This window comes from Cibotium barometz, chromosome 5, assembly GCF_041138505.1.
Source record: "Cibotium barometz isolate CiBa-2024 chromosome 5, ASM4113850v1, whole genome shotgun sequence".
NCBI classification, from domain to species: Eukaryota; Viridiplantae; Streptophyta; class Polypodiopsida; order Cyatheales; family Cibotiaceae; genus Cibotium; species Cibotium barometz.
In genome coordinates, this window is record NC_141050.1 from 8,513,648 (window position 1) to 8,530,877 (window position 17,230).

Below are 17,230 nucleotides of genomic sequence, written 5' to 3' on the forward strand. Positions count from 1 at the left end.
CGTTGGAGACAGCATGTCCAATAGCCATGCTATTGGAGTTTGGACCGATGTGTGGAGACCTTGTCCAAGATGCATGTGAGAACCAAAACCCATCCCACAGTCCATTCCAATTTTTGAGGATAGGGAGGAGTCATCGAGTTTCAAACTTTTCTCTCCAAACCCATCGAGATGAGCGATTCAACAATGGTGTCTACCATGCCAGCTAAGTGTCCAGAGGCAGAGGGACTAGTTCCAATTCCCGCAATTCCCGAGAAGGCAATAGTAGAGACATCGTTGGAGACAGCACGTCCAATAGCCATGCTATTGGAGTTTGGACCGATGTGTGGAGCAGAGAGCAAGTTTGCTAGAGGATCCGTACCAAGTTGGAGCATCATTTGCACCCGTGCTCCAAGTTAAGCAAGAGGGGATGTCATGTGAACACTCTCCCGAGTGTGACGTGGACATGCTTCTACCCATTGGCCAACTCAAAGGTCGAGTGTGTGGCCAGATTCATGTGTTTGTAAGAACTATTGTGTTAGAGCATTGTAATATTGTCCAAACGCCCGTCCAAATGCCCAATGAGCAGTGTCGACAAACTTATTGGGTTATTGTGTAAACACACATTGTTGGACATTATTATTAGGGTTGGTAGCCAACTCACTAATATTAGACACTATAAACAGGAGGCTAGGCCTTAGTCATGACTCATATTCATTGATCAGTTAGTCAATCAGTCATCATTGAGTCATTGAGAGCTCAGGAGCAGTGCTACCATTGAGTAACTCTGTTGATGAGTATTGTCTATACTTCATGTTAGTAATAGGTAGATTAGGTCATCTCTCTCTATTGTGTATGAACATAAGAGGAAGCAATCTATGGTGCATGGGTTTAAGTCTCTAATTAGAAGCAGTTTGTTGTGCATGTGTTTAGGTCTTTGATTAGGTGCTAATCGCAAACAATCAATTCATAAGACATGCTTCTCCAAGCACCCATATGAGTACCAAACTCGATAAGCTACAAAGATCCAAAACAGTCAAACAAACTAAAAGGCACAAAGATATGGATTGTAGAGCAATTAACCCCAATGCAACTCCACCAATCGAATGCAAATTAGCCAAAATTGGAGCAAGTCCGAAAGAAGGCAAGTGGGCAACGTATTGTGAGGAAAGAGCTCTCATTGCGTTTTTTCATGAGCCCAAACAAAAACAAACACAAAAGACACAATAAGATGATTGTTCCTAATGCTTGGCATCATATCTCTACTAGTTGATTAGTAGAATGCTTTTTGTTTTCCTTGCTAGACCATAGATTTAGCTCAAGATTGACATGGTCTTTATGATGTGTATTATGTCTCATCAAATGTTAATATAATAATCTCTCTCTCTCTCTCTCTCTCTCTCTCTCTCTCTCTCCATTATATCATAGCACAGATCATGGAGACTTGACACCACCTTTTGGACTCTTAGGTGCATGCTCCACTACCGAATGTATTGGCCACACTTATTTTTGATGCACATCACTTTCATATTTCATTCTTATTGCAAGGTTTTTGCTTTTTGGTCCCATAGGCCATATCTGGCCTCTATGGACGTTAGTACTCTCTCTCTCTCTCTCTCTCTCTCTCTCTCTCTCTCTCTCTCTCATGCATGCATGCATTTGATAATCTGTGGTTCATTTCTACTCCTGTGGGCATTGAAATGCTTGTTTAACACAAAGAAGAACTAAGAGCAAAAATTGTCCTACCACCTTGTTGGATTATATCATCTCCAAAGGGTCTACATCACCTTTTTTCATGCTTGTCTTGGCCATTTATGAGGGCCTGCATTGGCATATCTTAGCAGAGATTATTCAGCATTTTTCTACCATTTTTTGGTATTTTTAGGCATTTTATGTAGCATTTTATGTAGCATTTTATGCTACCGCCATGCTATCGGCCTGCTACAGCTGGCCAACTAGCATCTTGGGGGAATATATAAGGGCTGGCTCCCTGTCCCCCAATTCATCTCATTTTTCAGCATTCAGTTGAGGTCATTAGCAGTTGCTACTGCTCTACAATGGTGAGAAGCAGTTGCTCCTGCTTCTCACCATTGTAGAGCACCTATGGGCTTCCCTCGTGCTCAGATTTCAGTAATAAACATCAGTTTCCAGCATTTACAGGTCTTGTACCTGGACCTACATCTGTGTTTTATATTTGCTTCACTTTCTTTCATGGTATCAGAGCAAAACGCTGACCTGTGAGCAAAAGAAAGCTGCGTTTTCTGTTTTGGAGCGGAGGCTTCGCCAGTTTGCTACGTTTTCTGCAAATTTCACAGTAGAAGGTGCTGCGTTTTCTTCCGGGAGCAGAGGCTTCCTCAAGAGTGCTGCGTTTTCTTCATCTGACCCTTGGGACTGTTGTATTTCTGAATTTTCAGCAAAGGTTGCTGATTTTTCTGATTGCTAAAGTCCTCTTCTAGGTGCTGAGGAAAGGGAACTACATCTTGGAGAGATCTTCTTCCCCTCCTTTCAATTTCCCACCCTCCCTCCCTTTCTTCTTGTTGTGCACAGCCTGAGAGGAGGACTTGCTGATTTTTTTCAGCCCCTTTCTACAGAGAAGGTTTCTTGTCAGAGGACATGGCTTCACGAGATTTCTCTACAGCTGCTCCTTCTCCTGTTGATTCTCCAGCACCATCACAGCCTGGATCCCCTGCTCCCGCCGCTCCACAGGTGGTTCCTATTCCCAATCTTTCCTCTCTGAGTTTCTCTCATCCAGGTCTTGCTCCCACCCCTACCCACATACCATCCTACAATCCTCCCCAAGTCAGTGACTCCATGAAGCTTACCTCAACCAACTATTATACTTGGGTCTTTCTACACTCATGGAAGAAGCCGGTGTGTGGATGGCTACCTCCACACCTCACTTGGTGGACCCTGCTTTGGGAAGCATATTGGATGCTCGGGCTCGTCTCATCATCATCCATTGCATGACTCCATCCATACAAGTACAATTTGTCTCCTACCGGAGTAATGCTCATCAAATGTGGACAAAGATCCCAAGGAGGTATGGGAGAGTTTCAACAGTGAAGATTGCCAAATTGGAGTCAGATCTGGAGAAGCTTACCATCACTGAGTCAGATAACCTTATTGAGAAGATTGGAGAGTTTTCCCGTATCAAGCTACAACTCGAGGAGTACGGGAGCACCATCAACAATCCCATCCATAAACTTCTTGGTAAGTTGTATGCTTCCTTTGATTCTTTCAGGGATAATATTTATTTCCGTGATCCTCTCCCCCCTTTTGAGAAAGTCGTGAGTTATCTCCACGACAAGTGCATGCTTCGCGGAAAGGGCAAGTCGGAGTCTGCTTTTGTTGCCTTTGACAAGGGCAAAGGCAAAGGCGGAAAAGGGAACTCCAACAACAGCAGCAACAACACCAAAAAAAAAAGGCAAAGGCAAGGGCAAGGGTAAACAGGATTCTAACGAATCCAAGGACAAAAGCAATGAATGTGATTATTGTGGCAGGACAGGTCATACTGAGGCTCGCTGCTTTGCTCGTCGTGATGATTCTCGAGCAGCAAAAGCCAAGTATAAAGCCCAGGACGCTTCTAAAGCATCCGACAAGGACAACACCAAAGATAAAGGCAAAGTTTCATAGGAGGGATCTGCCAAAGTTGCATACATGGCAATCACAGATTCATCCACTTCTTCAAAGGATTCATTCCTCGTGATCACAGATATGACTTCTCCTGAAGAGGTTAGTGTCACACCTGAAGCGGTGGAATGGGTTGGTGATAGTGGTGCTTCTGCCCACATGACCAATCAGGCCCATATCTTGGAGGACTACCAGACTATCTCTTCTTCAGTTCGTATCCACGACAACTCTTCGCTTCCTATCACCGGTGTTGGTAATGTTTCTTTGGGTTCCTCTACCACCTTACATGATGTTCTGCATGTACCACGAATTTTCAAAAATCTGTTTTCAGTATACAAAGCTTCTCAAAAGGGACTTGGTGTGTACTTTGATGATGAGGTCATCGAAGTAATCGACAGGAAGACTCTCTCAGTTGTTGCCAATGGAATCCATGATGGGGATCTCTACAAGATCACCAATTTTTCTCCCTAAATCCCTCACATTGATTCCCATATTCATCAGCTTTTCTCACCCGTGTTAGCTTTGGTTTCTGAGGCAGATACTTCTTTGTGGCATTCTCGCTTCAGTCATGTACCCATTGCTGCCTTATAGAAGTTCCATTCTAAGCAGGTTGTCAACGGACTACCTCAGCTTAGGTCTCTTTCACACATCTGCTCATCCTGCATGATGGGCAAGTATCATCGAGATGCATTTCTAGAGGAGGCCACTCATCGAGCAACCCGAAGACTGGAGCTTATACATGCAGATCTTGCAGGACCTATGGAGGTTGAGTCTCTTGGCGGGGCTCGATATTTTCTTCTTCTTGTGGATGATTTCACTCGCAAAGTCTGGGTATGTTTTCTGGCTCGCAAGTCAGATGCTTTTTCCAGTTTCAGGACTTGGATCGCGATGGTGGAAAATCAGTCTGGGGGTAGAGTTTCATTCCTCCGGGCTGATAATGGTAACGAGTTTGTACCACTTAATGAATTCCTTGCTTCGAAGGGCATTCACCGACAAACTACAGTTCCTTACACTCCTCAGCAAAATGGAGTTGTGGAACGAAAGAACCTGACTGTCAAAGAGATGGCTCGTGCTTTGTTGCATCATGCAGGTCTCTCTCCTGCTTTCTGGGGTGAAGCTGTGGCTACCTCAGTTTATCTCATTAACCGCTCTCTCACAAAAGCGGTTGTGGGGATGACTCCAGGGGAGGCCTTTACAAGACACAAGCCTTCTGTATCTCATCTTCATGTTTTCGGCTGTGTTGCTTATGTGCATGTCCCAGATAAGAAAAGGACCACACTCGCCCCGAAGTCAAAGAGGAATCTTCACAGGCCACAGTCTGAGATCCAAAGGGTACCGCTTCTAGGATCCAGAGATTGATGACATCATCATTTCCCATGATGCTCGATGTGATGAGAGCTTGTTTGGCATTGATTCCTCTCCACCTGATGCATCTTCCGACTTTCTGGATGATCCATTCCTGACAGATGCTAGTGATCTTTTACCTCTTCCACGTCTAGCTCCTCCTCCTCCCCCTACTGCAACCCCGGTGCCAGATGCTCCTTTACAGTCACCTGCATCAGCTTCTACAGCTCCGAGTCCCTCTACGAGTCCTGCTTTGACTCCGGGATTACCCTCACCAGTGCTTACCTCATCACCACTTCCAGCAGCATCGGATGAATCCTCTACTGTAGCTGGATCTTCTTCTTCACGCTTTGAGAGGAAGGCTAGCCTACCTCAGTGGGTTCAGCAACTCTTTAGAGATGGTCTCACTGATGCACAGCTCCATAACCAGATCTCTACCACCACCCTTGGACCTCGCCGTTCATCTCGAGCTTCCACATCTCATCACACAGTGAATTATACTCTCATGAGTTCTCTCCAGGAGATTGATGAGCTTGAGAGTCCAGAGGAGGCTCTTTCACAGCCACAGTGGCGGCAAGCCATGGAAGCAGAGATGGCCTCTATTGAGAGGAATAATACTTGGTCTTTGGTACCACGGCCTTTACATCGTTGTGTTATTGGTTTGAAATGGATTTTCAAAGTCAAGTTTCACGCAGATGGTACTTTGGACAAGTACAAAGCCCGCCTTGTTGTACGAGGATATGCTCAAAAGGCCGGTAAGGCTTTGATGAGACATTTGCTCCTACAGCTAGGTATACCACCATCAGGATTGTTTTGGCTCTAGCTGTACACTTCGGATGGCCCGTGTTCCAGATGGATGTCAAATCCGCTTTTTTGAATGGAGATTTAGAGGAGGAAGTTTATGTTGAACAGCCTCTTGGTTTTGTGATTCAAGGACAGGACACCCATGTTTATCTTCTGCAGAAGGCTCTTTATGCTCTCAAACAAGCACCCCGTGCCTGGTATCAGAAGATTGATGCCTTCTTGTTATCTCTTGGCTTTGAGAGGGCATATGCTGACAGCAATCTCTATGTGCTTCTTTCTTATGGAGATATTTGTGTCATTGTTTCGTATGTTGATGACCTCATTCTTTCTGGCTGGAGATTGCACACTCATGTGTACCTAGGAGTCACTTTTATAGGACTGGTCTTCTTGATAAGCCATGTTGCAAAGGCTAGACTAATGCGAGAGTATGCTGTGAGAAGTCATCTCCTGTCCAATTTTATACACCACGGCCTTTGTTGTGGGTGTGCCCGCCCTTATCAGGTGTTTTATCATTTTTCCTCACTCCCCGCATTTTTCCCCTATTTTTTCCCATTTTTTTGAGGCTTGGGAGGCAGCCCTGAGGCGGCTGGAGGATCAATAGCTGGCCGACTGCCTGGACATCAGTCGTGGACCTCTGTGATGCTAGCCGACTGGATGTCTGCAGTCGTGGGCTTGATCTGCTGCTGGCCGACTGTTGATGCAGTCGTGGAGGCCTCTTCAGCAGGCCGACTGCCTATCTGGGGGCATATAAATAGGCCCCCAGTCCCCATACCTTATTTGTATCATATTCGGGATCTTCTTGTGTATATCAGAGCAGAGTTACACGCCTACATCTCTCTCTCTCTCTTGTGCTGTTTTTCTGCCTGCGTTTTTGCTCTTGTGTTCCCAGATCTGGTCATCATCTCCGCTGCGTATTCTGACATGGTATCAGAGCCCTAGGCTCTAGATAGGTCTTGGGATTTGTGTGAGCAAGAGGGGGACTGTTTTGTGGCTGATTGGTGGACTGTTTTGGGCTGATCGGGAAGAGGAGAAGCAAGAGGAAGGCGGGCTGATTTGCTGGACAGCCACTTGCAGGTTTTAGTTCTTCTTTGTTCCCACCCACCCACTCTTTTCAGAGTACATCCCCGCTATGGCAGATCTGTTTGAGATGGCCGAGAGACATGTGAAGATCCCGACACTCCCCACGTTCCCGGTGGACCGTCAGTTGGACGGGAGCAACTACGGCATATGGAAGGTGATGATGGAATCTGTTCTGGAGTCCTACAACCTCGCCGATTTCGTCGTTGTTGGTGTTCCACGGACGGAAGTAGAGGAAGGGGAGTTACCGTCAACCCGAAAGGACCGGGAGGCCCAGACACAGATGTGGGATCGTGTCAACGCCAGGGTCCGTTCGTTTATTTTCCTCAACTGCACACCGCAGGTAATCAATCATATAAAGCATATGACGCTGGCCAGAGGTATATGGCAGCATTTGGCCTCACTTTACAACAGGGTATCGCCCATGAAGAGGATTTCCTTGGAAGTACAGATGCGGGTTATGAGCCCTTCAAAGTCGTCGACGATGCAAGAGCATATTAACAAGCTGCAGGCTCTTCAGCAGGAAGTTCTTCAGGCTGGGAAGGAGATATCGTCAGAGGACATGGCCATAACGTTGCTGTCACATTTGCCCTCTTCGTACTCAGCATTTTACTCCTCTTTGATTACCAGTGGCAGGCTCAGTACCATCACGTGGGAGGAGCTTGTGCCCATGGTCCTGGACCAGGAGGAACGATTCACGAACCCTCCTCAGGGTGGAGGTTCAGAGGCCTTAACTGGCCAACGGTCGAAAGGCCGTAACTCGGGCAAAGGGAAGGCTTCCTCGGAGACGTCTTCTGAGAAGAAGTCCGACGCTGACCGCAAGAAACTGAAGGCAGAGAGGACCTGTAATGATTGTGGCGAGAAAGGCCACTATTGGAGGCAGTGTCCCAAGCGGAAGACCGAGAAGGGTGAAGACTCCTCAGCAGCAATCATGAAAACTCCAGCTTTTGTGCACCTGGAGGTGATGGACACCGATGCTTCATTTTCTTCAGGCAGGGAGGAGATTGGAGGACTCTCCGCAACGGATACTCGGGAGTGATTCTCGATAGTGGTGCTTCCAGGCACATGACTCCTTCCCGTCCCCGTTTACAGGATCTCTGCAGGCTTTCTGGTCATATTCTTACTGGAGATACGTCCACTATCCCAGTTCACAGTGAGGGCAGGTTGGAGATAGTTCCCGATGGCAGAGGGGGGAAGCATTCCTCCCAGGTGTTGTATGTTCCGGCACTTGGTTTTCATCTGTTGTCAGTGCATCAGGTTTGCAAGACTGGCGTACGGGTGGAGTTTGATGAGCATTTTGTTGCTCTCCGAGACAAAGCAACAGGCCAAGTGGTTTGGGAAGGCGGAGTGGAGAATGGAGTTTACAGAAATTTTGTGAGAAACTGTCTTTGTCTTCGGCCTGAGCCATGTTTGAAGTGGTGCAAAAGGATCTGTTCTGGAATGTGTGGACACGCTGCAGGTGCGGGCTTTCCGAGACCAGGTGGTGGATAGCTTGCCAGTAGATGGCAGCAGTTGGCAGGAACTTTCCAGTACTGATGTTGGTAGTTCTTGTGTTCGTGAGTCAGAGGAAACTAAACAGGTCACTTATGCTCTGATGTCTCGTAGTGTTCGGGACATAGAACTTCCAGTAGTTGAGGATGTTCTTTCCACGGGGACCTTTCGGAAAGCCAGGCAGGTGGCAGGTGCTTACTTGCAGAAGGAGGTGGTTACTCCAGGCTTTGTGGTTCCGGATTCAAAGGGGGTGGTTGACAGGTTTCATCAAGTTTCCAAGACTTGTTTGTGCACCGTAACAGGTGTTGATCCTTGTGAGCAGTGTGATGTCTCTGTGACTCAGAAGCTGTATGGTTCATTGATCTGGTTGATGGACACCAGATTGGACGGGAGCTTCCTGATGAGGCAGTTGAGCTCATGGTTGCAGATGTCTCTTTGGGAGGCAGGATTGCGTTTCCTGTGGTTTCTGCGGCATGCGAAGGATCATGGACTCTTGTACACAGGAGGGGGATTGCTGGATGGAGTCCGACTCCACGGTTGGAGTGACTCAGTTTGGGGAGGAGATCCGGACACGAGGGCATCTAATTATGGCCCAGGAGCAGTTTTACGGAGCAGCAGGAGGTTACATTGCAGGTTTGGGCTTCCACTAGAGGAACCCATGGTCATCCAGAGGCACTTTGTTCGTGAACAGATCGTTGCTGATGACATCTTGCTAGAGTTCTGTTCGACGAAGGACAGTACGGTGGACCTCTTCACGAAGTCGCTCTCTCAGGATTTGCTCAGGCGGCACCCCAGCTCCCAGTGGTTGGTTTCACAGCCAGGAGCTGAGAGGGGGTGTTAGAAGTCATCTCCTGTCCAGTTTTATACACCAAGGCCTTTGTTGTGGGTGTGCCCGCCCTTATCAGGTGTTTTATCATTTTTCCTCACTCCCCGCATTTTTCCCCTATTTTTTCCCATTTTTATGAGGCTTGGGAGGCAGCCCTGAGGTGGCTGAAGGATCAGTAGCTGGCCGACTGCCTGGACATCAGTCGTGGACCTCTGTGATGCTGACCGACTGGATGTATGCAGTCGTGGGCTTGATCTGCTGCTGGCCGACTGTTGATGCAGTCGTGGAGGCCTCTTCAGCAGGCCGACTGCCTATCTGGGGGCATATAAATAGGCCCCCATCCCCCATACCTTATTTGTATCATATTCGGGATCTTCTTGTGTATATCAGAGCAGAGTTACACGCCTACATCTCTCTCTCTCTCTTGTGCTATTTTTCTGCCTGCGTTTTTGCTCGTGTTCCCAGATCTGGTCATCATCTCCGCTGCATATTCTGACATATGCTTCTCTTGCTCTCAAGAGAGACAGTGCTTACACGCCCATTTCAAGGAGCCAAGGACCAAAATGTGGCTATTTGACACTTTGGTCACTCCAACATTGATGTATGGAGCACCCTTTTGGGCACCTGATCTTATAGCGGCCAAATGGCCGAAGATAGAGGGACCTCACGTCATGATGCTCTCCCGTATGATACACAGAGTTTGCTACAACACCCATGGTAATAGAGGCACTCTTCCATACATTCACAAGATCAATGCCATAGCCCCCTGGAGACTCTCGAGTTTCGCCCTACAATCTTCCCAACAGCTAGCAACAGCAGATGAGCACGAGTCATGGTATAGCGGAGTAAGCACCTGGTTCACGAGGTAGGGACTCGGGATGGATTGCCTCCCCCCACTCCAGTATGTACTATGACCCACACTCCCCATTCATCACGCTCTCTCAAGATGACAGGAACCAAGTGATGGGATATGATTTATTGTGACTATACATACACAACACATGAGCCACTCTCATACAAACAGTAGTACTACATGGATACTTTCATGAGGCTTACAGAGGATGGTTTCATACTAAGGGCCACATATCTTGACATATACGTGTCACATGCCATATACATATACTCTCCCCATTCATCACGCTCTCTCAAGATGACAAGAACCAAGTGATGGGATATGATTTATTGTGACTATACATACAGGAGACCTAGAACACAACACATGAGCCACCCATTCATCACGCTCTCTCAAGATGACAAGAACCAAGTGATGGGATATGATTTATTGTGACTATACATACAGGAGACCTAGAACACAACACATGAGCCACTCTCATACAAACGGTAGTACTACATGGATACTTTCATGAGGCTTACAGAGGATGGTTTCATACTAAGGACCAAATATCTTGACATATACATGTCACATGCCATGCGGATTGTAGTGGGCCAGTTGTGGGGTGTCCTCGCACCACCTGAGGATAGAGATAGAGAGAGCCATGCAAAGACCTCGTGAGGAGAGGATATGCACTATGTACCAGCAGGAGGTCGAGTCAGAGGAGCACTTCATATGCAGGTGCACCGTATATTATGAGATTCGAGGGAGGTTCCGTTGTCTCTTTAGAGAGGGGTTTGGACCTTTATTTAGGATCATGGATTACCCAGATTAGCGGTGTCTGTGCCAATTCCTACTAGAGCTTCATGGCCACAGAGACTCAATGATTAGGGAGTTGAGACCCCATGGGAGACATCCACCCCCGCCCCAGGCAACCATCCCTCAGTTCTTCCGACCACGAGAGGACGCCCCACCGACCATGGATGACATACCCACCCCACAACCTCATAGAACCACACATTCTGGAGTGCCCGACCCCACTCTGGTGTGACTCTAGACCACGCCATGGCACTACAGTGAGCCCAATGCCGCCCCAGACTCCCAGCAACATAGACATCAGCCCCAGCTTGAGGAGATCTTGGAGAGGCACAGAGCCACCTTCCCACACCCGGTGGCTCTGCAAAGCCTTCTAAAAGCTAGCCCCATGCTCAATATTCCTTGATGGCCCTCTTCCCCTACCGAGGGGTTAGCTCCATAGGTTGTATGATGATGATGGTCCCACTTTGAATCATATGGCTCAGATTTGACATTCCAAGCTCATAGCTCTCATCTTGTCTTCTTTTGTACCATGATGAGATTATATGGACACTATTGTATCACTTTTGGTCTCATAGACCCACTGGGTCTTTTGAAGACGTTTAATATAACTCTCTCTCTCTCTCTCTCTCTCTCTCTCTCTCTCTCTCTCTCTCTCTCTCTCTCTCTCTCTCTCTCTCTCTCTCTATATATATATATATATATATATATATATAGTCACAAGAAACGGCCGTTTCAGCCCCTAGAAACGCGTTTCTCCATTTCAGGACCCCATCCGTTTCCATGGCCGTTTCTCGTTTCCCAAGTGATATTGTCACAGGAAACGGCCGTTTCCACCCCTAAAAACTCGTTTTCCCGTTTCCATTCCTCAAATGTTTCCGTTCCCGTTTCTAGTTTCTAGTGACTATGATATATATATATATATATATACCACTACCATGTTTGTTTGTTTTCCTTACCAGAGGGAGAGACCTATCTATACATACATACAATATATATGTGTGTGTGTGTATAGATGTATGTATATATATATATATATACCACTACCATGTTTTGCTGTTTTTCCTGCCAGAGGGAGAGACCCATTGTGACTGCTGCCCATGAAGCTTGGACAGGCAATCTTGCCCGTCCAAGCCCCTACTCGTCTGTATCCAACCTAAGTCAAATCAAAGCTTGTAGCCATAGTAAACTCACAAATGCAGGTTGCACAGTCTGATAGTAAGAATCTACACATAGCATCGACACACAGCAATTACAAGTTCGATGACAAAAAAATAAACTCAATTTACCTCTTTTTCATCCCTCTTTGTTTTGAGAGACTTCTCAATGCCATGTTCAACTTCCTCTGACTTGATTCTAGCTTGACCTGTCTCTTCCCTTATGTCTACCAAATGCAGCTTGCTGTCTCTGAGTACAAATTTTCCATTACCTTTAGCCTTACTATTTCCATCGCCTCTAACATCCATCCTAGCTTGAATCCCTTGCGAACGGTTTTGACTGGGAGAACCAAGTCCAAAGTGTCTGCTGCCAGATTTAGAACCCACTGAAGCTTTGGTCTTCAGGCAATATGGTGGAGAAACAAGCAACGATCTTTCTGCTGACCGCTTTACAGAAAAGGCTCCAAGAGCTTCTTCATCATCATAAGTTGCGACCCCTGAGAGTGGTGTCTTTGACAGCTCATTCACACCAAAACTGTCAGAAGAACTTGATTTTATGGACCCTATCTGGATCATAGTCTCAGTTTCTACCCGTTCTTTACATGAAACTTGCTGAACAGGTGTGACCACTTCCCGCTGCCGCTTACGTAGTATTGAAGGAGTGCTTCCAAAGCTTTTTGCAGCACTCCGAAGCACTGCCTGAGGGCTAGTTTCAGAAGATTGCAAACCCCATGAACAGTTTGGTGGGGTGAAACAGTTTACTGCCGACATGAACATCTGCCGTACACCAAGAGGGCTATAGGCCTGTTGGTGGATGTGACCACAGCTCATTAGATCATAGTTGGCAAACAGTAAGTCTAAGCTTGGAAATTTTGGGGGCTCATAGAAGAGAGACTCTGTTTCAAAACCAGAGAGTTGAAAATCCAGCCCATCTTGATTGATGTGACATGACACTGTATCAGCAGTCTCATCTTGATCAAGAAGCTGCTGTAGCAGGACAGCCTCTGACAACTCACCAAGTTCTTCAGACCCATCTCCACTTTCCATTTCTCCTTTGTCTGAGAGCAACCTAGACTGCATCTCCTCAGGATCCTGAACGACGGGAATGTCCACAAGCTGAAGACAGTCGATTTCGCATGCAGGCATCTCAGCTCCACTATAAGTAAGTAATCCTTTGATATTGCTGGCTGTGCTGCTCAAAGGATCTCCACTTACACTGGGCTTAAGAGGTGTCCAGTAAGGCCATGATACATGTGAATAGAGGATACCTGGAGAACATACTTGTTCTAACAAGGATTGTCTTGAAACATTTTGTGGCATAGATGTGGGGGATGCTGGTGGCTGCTTAGAGGATACCAACCTTTCAATTTCTAAAGAAATTGATGTTGTAGATGCATCAGGTATGTAATCATATAAATCCATCATATCTGCAGATAATTCTTGTGACTGCTCAAACTGCGGACATGGGCCGCCTCCACTATTGGCATCAGTAAATGCCTGAAACTGTTCAGAAAAAGTAGGCAGCTGCATTTCTGTCTTTGTTTGCAGAAAGGATGGTGACCTCAAACTGACATCAAGCTGGTAGCCTTGATCACCTGTTTTCAAAGTATCAACTCCGCTGTGAAACTGTGTGTGGCTAGCAGAGATGTCTGATTGCATACATGGACCTGAAGCGGCACACCTGTTTGCAAGCTCCTTTTGTGAATGTACTGTTGCCTCCTCCTGCACAGAAGCAGCTAAGCTGCTTCCCATCTGCATGGGCTGCAAAACAACCTGCTCTGACAGTGGCTGATCCAGAGTGCTTGCAAAACCATTTGAATCGAGCTTTTTCTTGATAGAGCTGTTCCAGTGGTTCTTGATAGCATTGTCAGTCCTGTTCAACATGAAATAATTAGGCATGATTTCTGTGCAGCATGATCATTAAGTGCAGGAAGAACGTGTAGGATCAAGGACCAAAACTGGAGGGTTATGAAACGTCACCTTCCGGGCAAAAACTTTGAGATCTCAGCCCACTTGTTACCGTAGATTTGATGAGCTTGGATAAGCGCCAACTCCTCTTGCTGAGACCATGCCTCCTTTTTGATACAGGGATCTAGATGGTTATGCCACCTGAATTACGAGTACAGTCATAACTACATCCTTTGTCCACAAAGCTTCGATCGTAAAAGTTTATTTTTAGATTTTAAAGCCATCAAAATCACATACCTTTCTCTGCACTGCTTCCCAATTCGGCCTGGCAGGGACTGTGCAATTAATGACCACTTCTTTGCTCCTAACCTACTCACAAGCTCCACTATCCTTTCATCCTCCTATGCACAAAAGAACCCAATCAATTGTCTCAAGAATGATTGATTACCAAAGTGCATGCGAAACTGGTGAAATCATCACCTCTTTTGTCCAAGGCCCTTTCACAAGATCAGGATTCAGAACCTTTTGCCAGCGATGAAGGCATTGTACATCTGTTCGCTCAGTGAAAAACTCCGCTGTATTAAAATAAAAAGGGAACAAAGTAATGTGAGATGCAAACTGCAGGCAAACATTCGTAAGCCAAAGGCGCTTATAAGGTTACCTATTTTCTTCCAATTTTTGCCATTGTAACATTGGACAGCTCTTCTCAGAGTCTCATCCTGAACCCCAAAACAAAGCATCAATTAATCCCATTATTCTTCCAACCACAAAATCCAATGAATCTACTGACCCTCAATGACAGCAAGTAATTCTTGGATAGTTCCATTGACCTACCTCTTGAGGTGTCCATCCGCCTTTGGAGGATTTCCTTTTAGGTCCGCCAGTACGACTGCTATTAAACAAGGGGTAGTTACAAGCTTGATGATGATGTAAAGCATAAAAGTAAATCCTACAAGCAGATGTCTCCTTGCAGACTTCCAGGCATATGATTAAGAAGGGCAGACGGAGCATTACCCTTGTACAGGCGGTAGGCTGTGAACAGCACTCTCACTGCAATCTGAAAGAGATGAGCATGATGGAGCTGGCCTCTTGTCCTCTAAAGAACAAGTTCTCTTGGAATTGATCCCAGACATTGCCTGACTAGCTTGGGCAGGGCATATCCCGCAGACTTGTTATTCTAAATCAGATCTTGATTATAATATATTAGGATTGGTAATCACTCAATGTACAAGCTGTGTGAGTGAATAAAACAAACAATGGTGAGGGCAGAGACCAATGAGGGTACATTCCATACAGATCAAGATGTTCTGTTAACACAAGGAATATGCTATGAATAATGTAATAGAATGAATGGATAGTTTGATGTTTAGTAGTGATCTAGTTAATTAAGCAAAGTAAAAATGTATGGTGCAGCGGATGTGCAGTAAATGGTGAGTCTGGAACAAAGAAAGAATGAAAGGAATCCAAGCCTGGTTGATGATGATGATGGTGGTGGTTGTAGCGGTGGTGGTGGAGCTGAAGCAGGAGCTGCCGCTGCTGGAACTGATGATGATGACGGGAAAGTGATAATGGTTACAATGATGATGGTGGAGATTTGAATGTTGACGGAACTGTTCTTTCAGCTTCAGCGAGCCGACGAGAAATTATGCGGCAATGGTAGGTCCGATCGATGGGGATGATGATGATGACAACTACGACAATAATGATGATTGAAGGTTGACAAGTCCGTTACGTCAGCCTCCGCTAGTCGAGAAGAAGCTCTGTTCTGCGATTGCCAGGACCTCCGGAGCTGCATGAATCCCCCATAGCCAAATCCTTCGCTACCCTTTCCATAAGGTCCTAATGCACTACAGCCAGAGACTTTCGTGAGAGCCTCCATTCTGCCATAGCCAGAGAGCTTCAGAAAACACAAGAGAGCCACCATCGAACCCTAATCTGCCAATGCTGGAGCGGTTCGTCGTCCTCCATAGCCATAGAGACCTTATCTGTTAAAGACAGCCTGAAGCTCCTGAATACCCCATTCTGTCAGAGACAGCAACAAGCCCTCTCCCGCCATAGCTACAGTGCCGTTCTTCAAATCCAAATCCCACATCGCAATCTAAGCTACCACAGCCAGTATTGCTGCAGAGACTTCAAGAGAAACCCTAACCCACCATGGGCAGACCAAATGCAGAAGAGAAACCCTCGTCCGCCAAAAAAAAAACCTGTGGAAAAGGGGAAGGCCGGTGAATCACAAATTTTCAAACCTCAAACGGCCCATTCCACCGCCTGTCGCCGGTCTCGTCCAAGTGCACACGTGTCACCGCACGTTGTGGCATCCCTTTTGTTTTATAGCATCTTGCAATTAATCTGGTGCGGTGCCACTTCATTTTTTAATTTTTATGACTCATAAATTCATAATCTCGTATTTTATTTTGAAGGGGGTCAGTGTTCACGGAGAATATCTTTCTTCTTAGATCTTAAAACTTGCAATTTTAAAATTTACAAGTTTTTCTTCGATATTTACAGGTTTTTCCACTAAAATGCTTAAAATTTTATCGATCTTTAAATTTCAAAAATAAAATTTACAAGTGAGATCATGAATTTTGCAGGTGCGTTGTAAGGGTTTGCGGGTTTTCTGTGAATACTGGAAGGGGTTTTTTTATGCAGATTTTCCATCAACCTTGCCAAAACAAGTGTGCTTTGACAAGGGCTTTATTTTGCAAGTGATGGATCCATTTGAATAGAAAAGCAAATTAAATATTGCATCCCCCCTATCCCCTCATAGTGTCGCTTTTTGTGCTTGTTGTGGTAGGCAAGAAGGGCCTTGTTGTTATGGCTTTTTTCATGTCCAAACAACAATGTTTTTCTAGATATCGTAGGTGAGAATATCTTCTTCTTCTTTTTTAGTGGAACGAGATGATTGGTATTATTTATTCACAAAAAAGAGAACTCCATTACATCAAATCTTTCTAAGAGAAGCTTAGCTCAACATTAATTTTCTATGGAATTTTTTACAGTCATCAGTTCCAGAATAAAGAGGGCTAGTTTAGCATCTTCTTCTTCAAGCTTACTAGCAACTTCAGACCATTCTTGTTCCTGCCTTTCCCGATCCACTCTGCTGATCCGGATCTTTTCCTCACATTCTTCACGTGCTTCATTGACAGCCAGTTCTTCCTCAACATTCTTCACACGCTTTGCTGATAGCCAACGCTTCCTCAACATCTATCCTGGATTGTTGAGCCTGGCATACAGTGTTGTCTACTTTGAGAATCATCCTCATCTGCACACACAGAGCATATCTCAGGCTTGGGCATTTGTGTAAGTCTACATTATGAAACAACAAGTGATTTCGGATTATTCTAGAGCTTAGACGAGCAACCAATATAG

At 45.9% G+C, this 17,230-nt stretch overlaps 1 protein-coding gene across 4 annotated transcripts in view; it reads right to left on the reverse strand.

Moving 5' to 3' along the window:
- Positions 1-16,093, reverse strand: part of LOC147638020 (transcription factor MYB3R-1-like) — a 54,684-nt gene extending 38,591 nt beyond the window's left edge. The window contains exons 1-7 of one of the 4 annotated variants that reach the window (XM_086797534.1): positions 14,876-16,093; positions 14,696-14,750; positions 14,523-14,580; positions 14,342-14,436; positions 14,159-14,262; positions 13,934-14,062; positions 12,086-13,826 (exon numbers count right to left, since the gene is read on the reverse strand). In XM_086797534.1, coding sequence (XP_086653660.1) covers positions 12,086-13,826; positions 13,934-14,062; positions 14,159-14,262; positions 14,342-14,436; positions 14,523-14,580; positions 14,696-14,750; positions 14,876-14,994 — 2,301 coding nt within the window. In that variant the 5' untranslated portion in view covers positions 14,995-16,093. Of the gene's footprint in view, positions 1-12,085; positions 13,827-13,933; positions 14,063-14,158; positions 14,263-14,341; positions 14,437-14,522; positions 14,581-14,695; positions 14,754-14,875 lie in introns of all 4 variants that reach the window. The other 3 variants (XM_086797549.1, XM_086797527.1, XM_086797541.1) reach the window with 3 other exon arrangements.
- Positions 16,094-17,230: the final 1,137 nt, after the last annotated feature.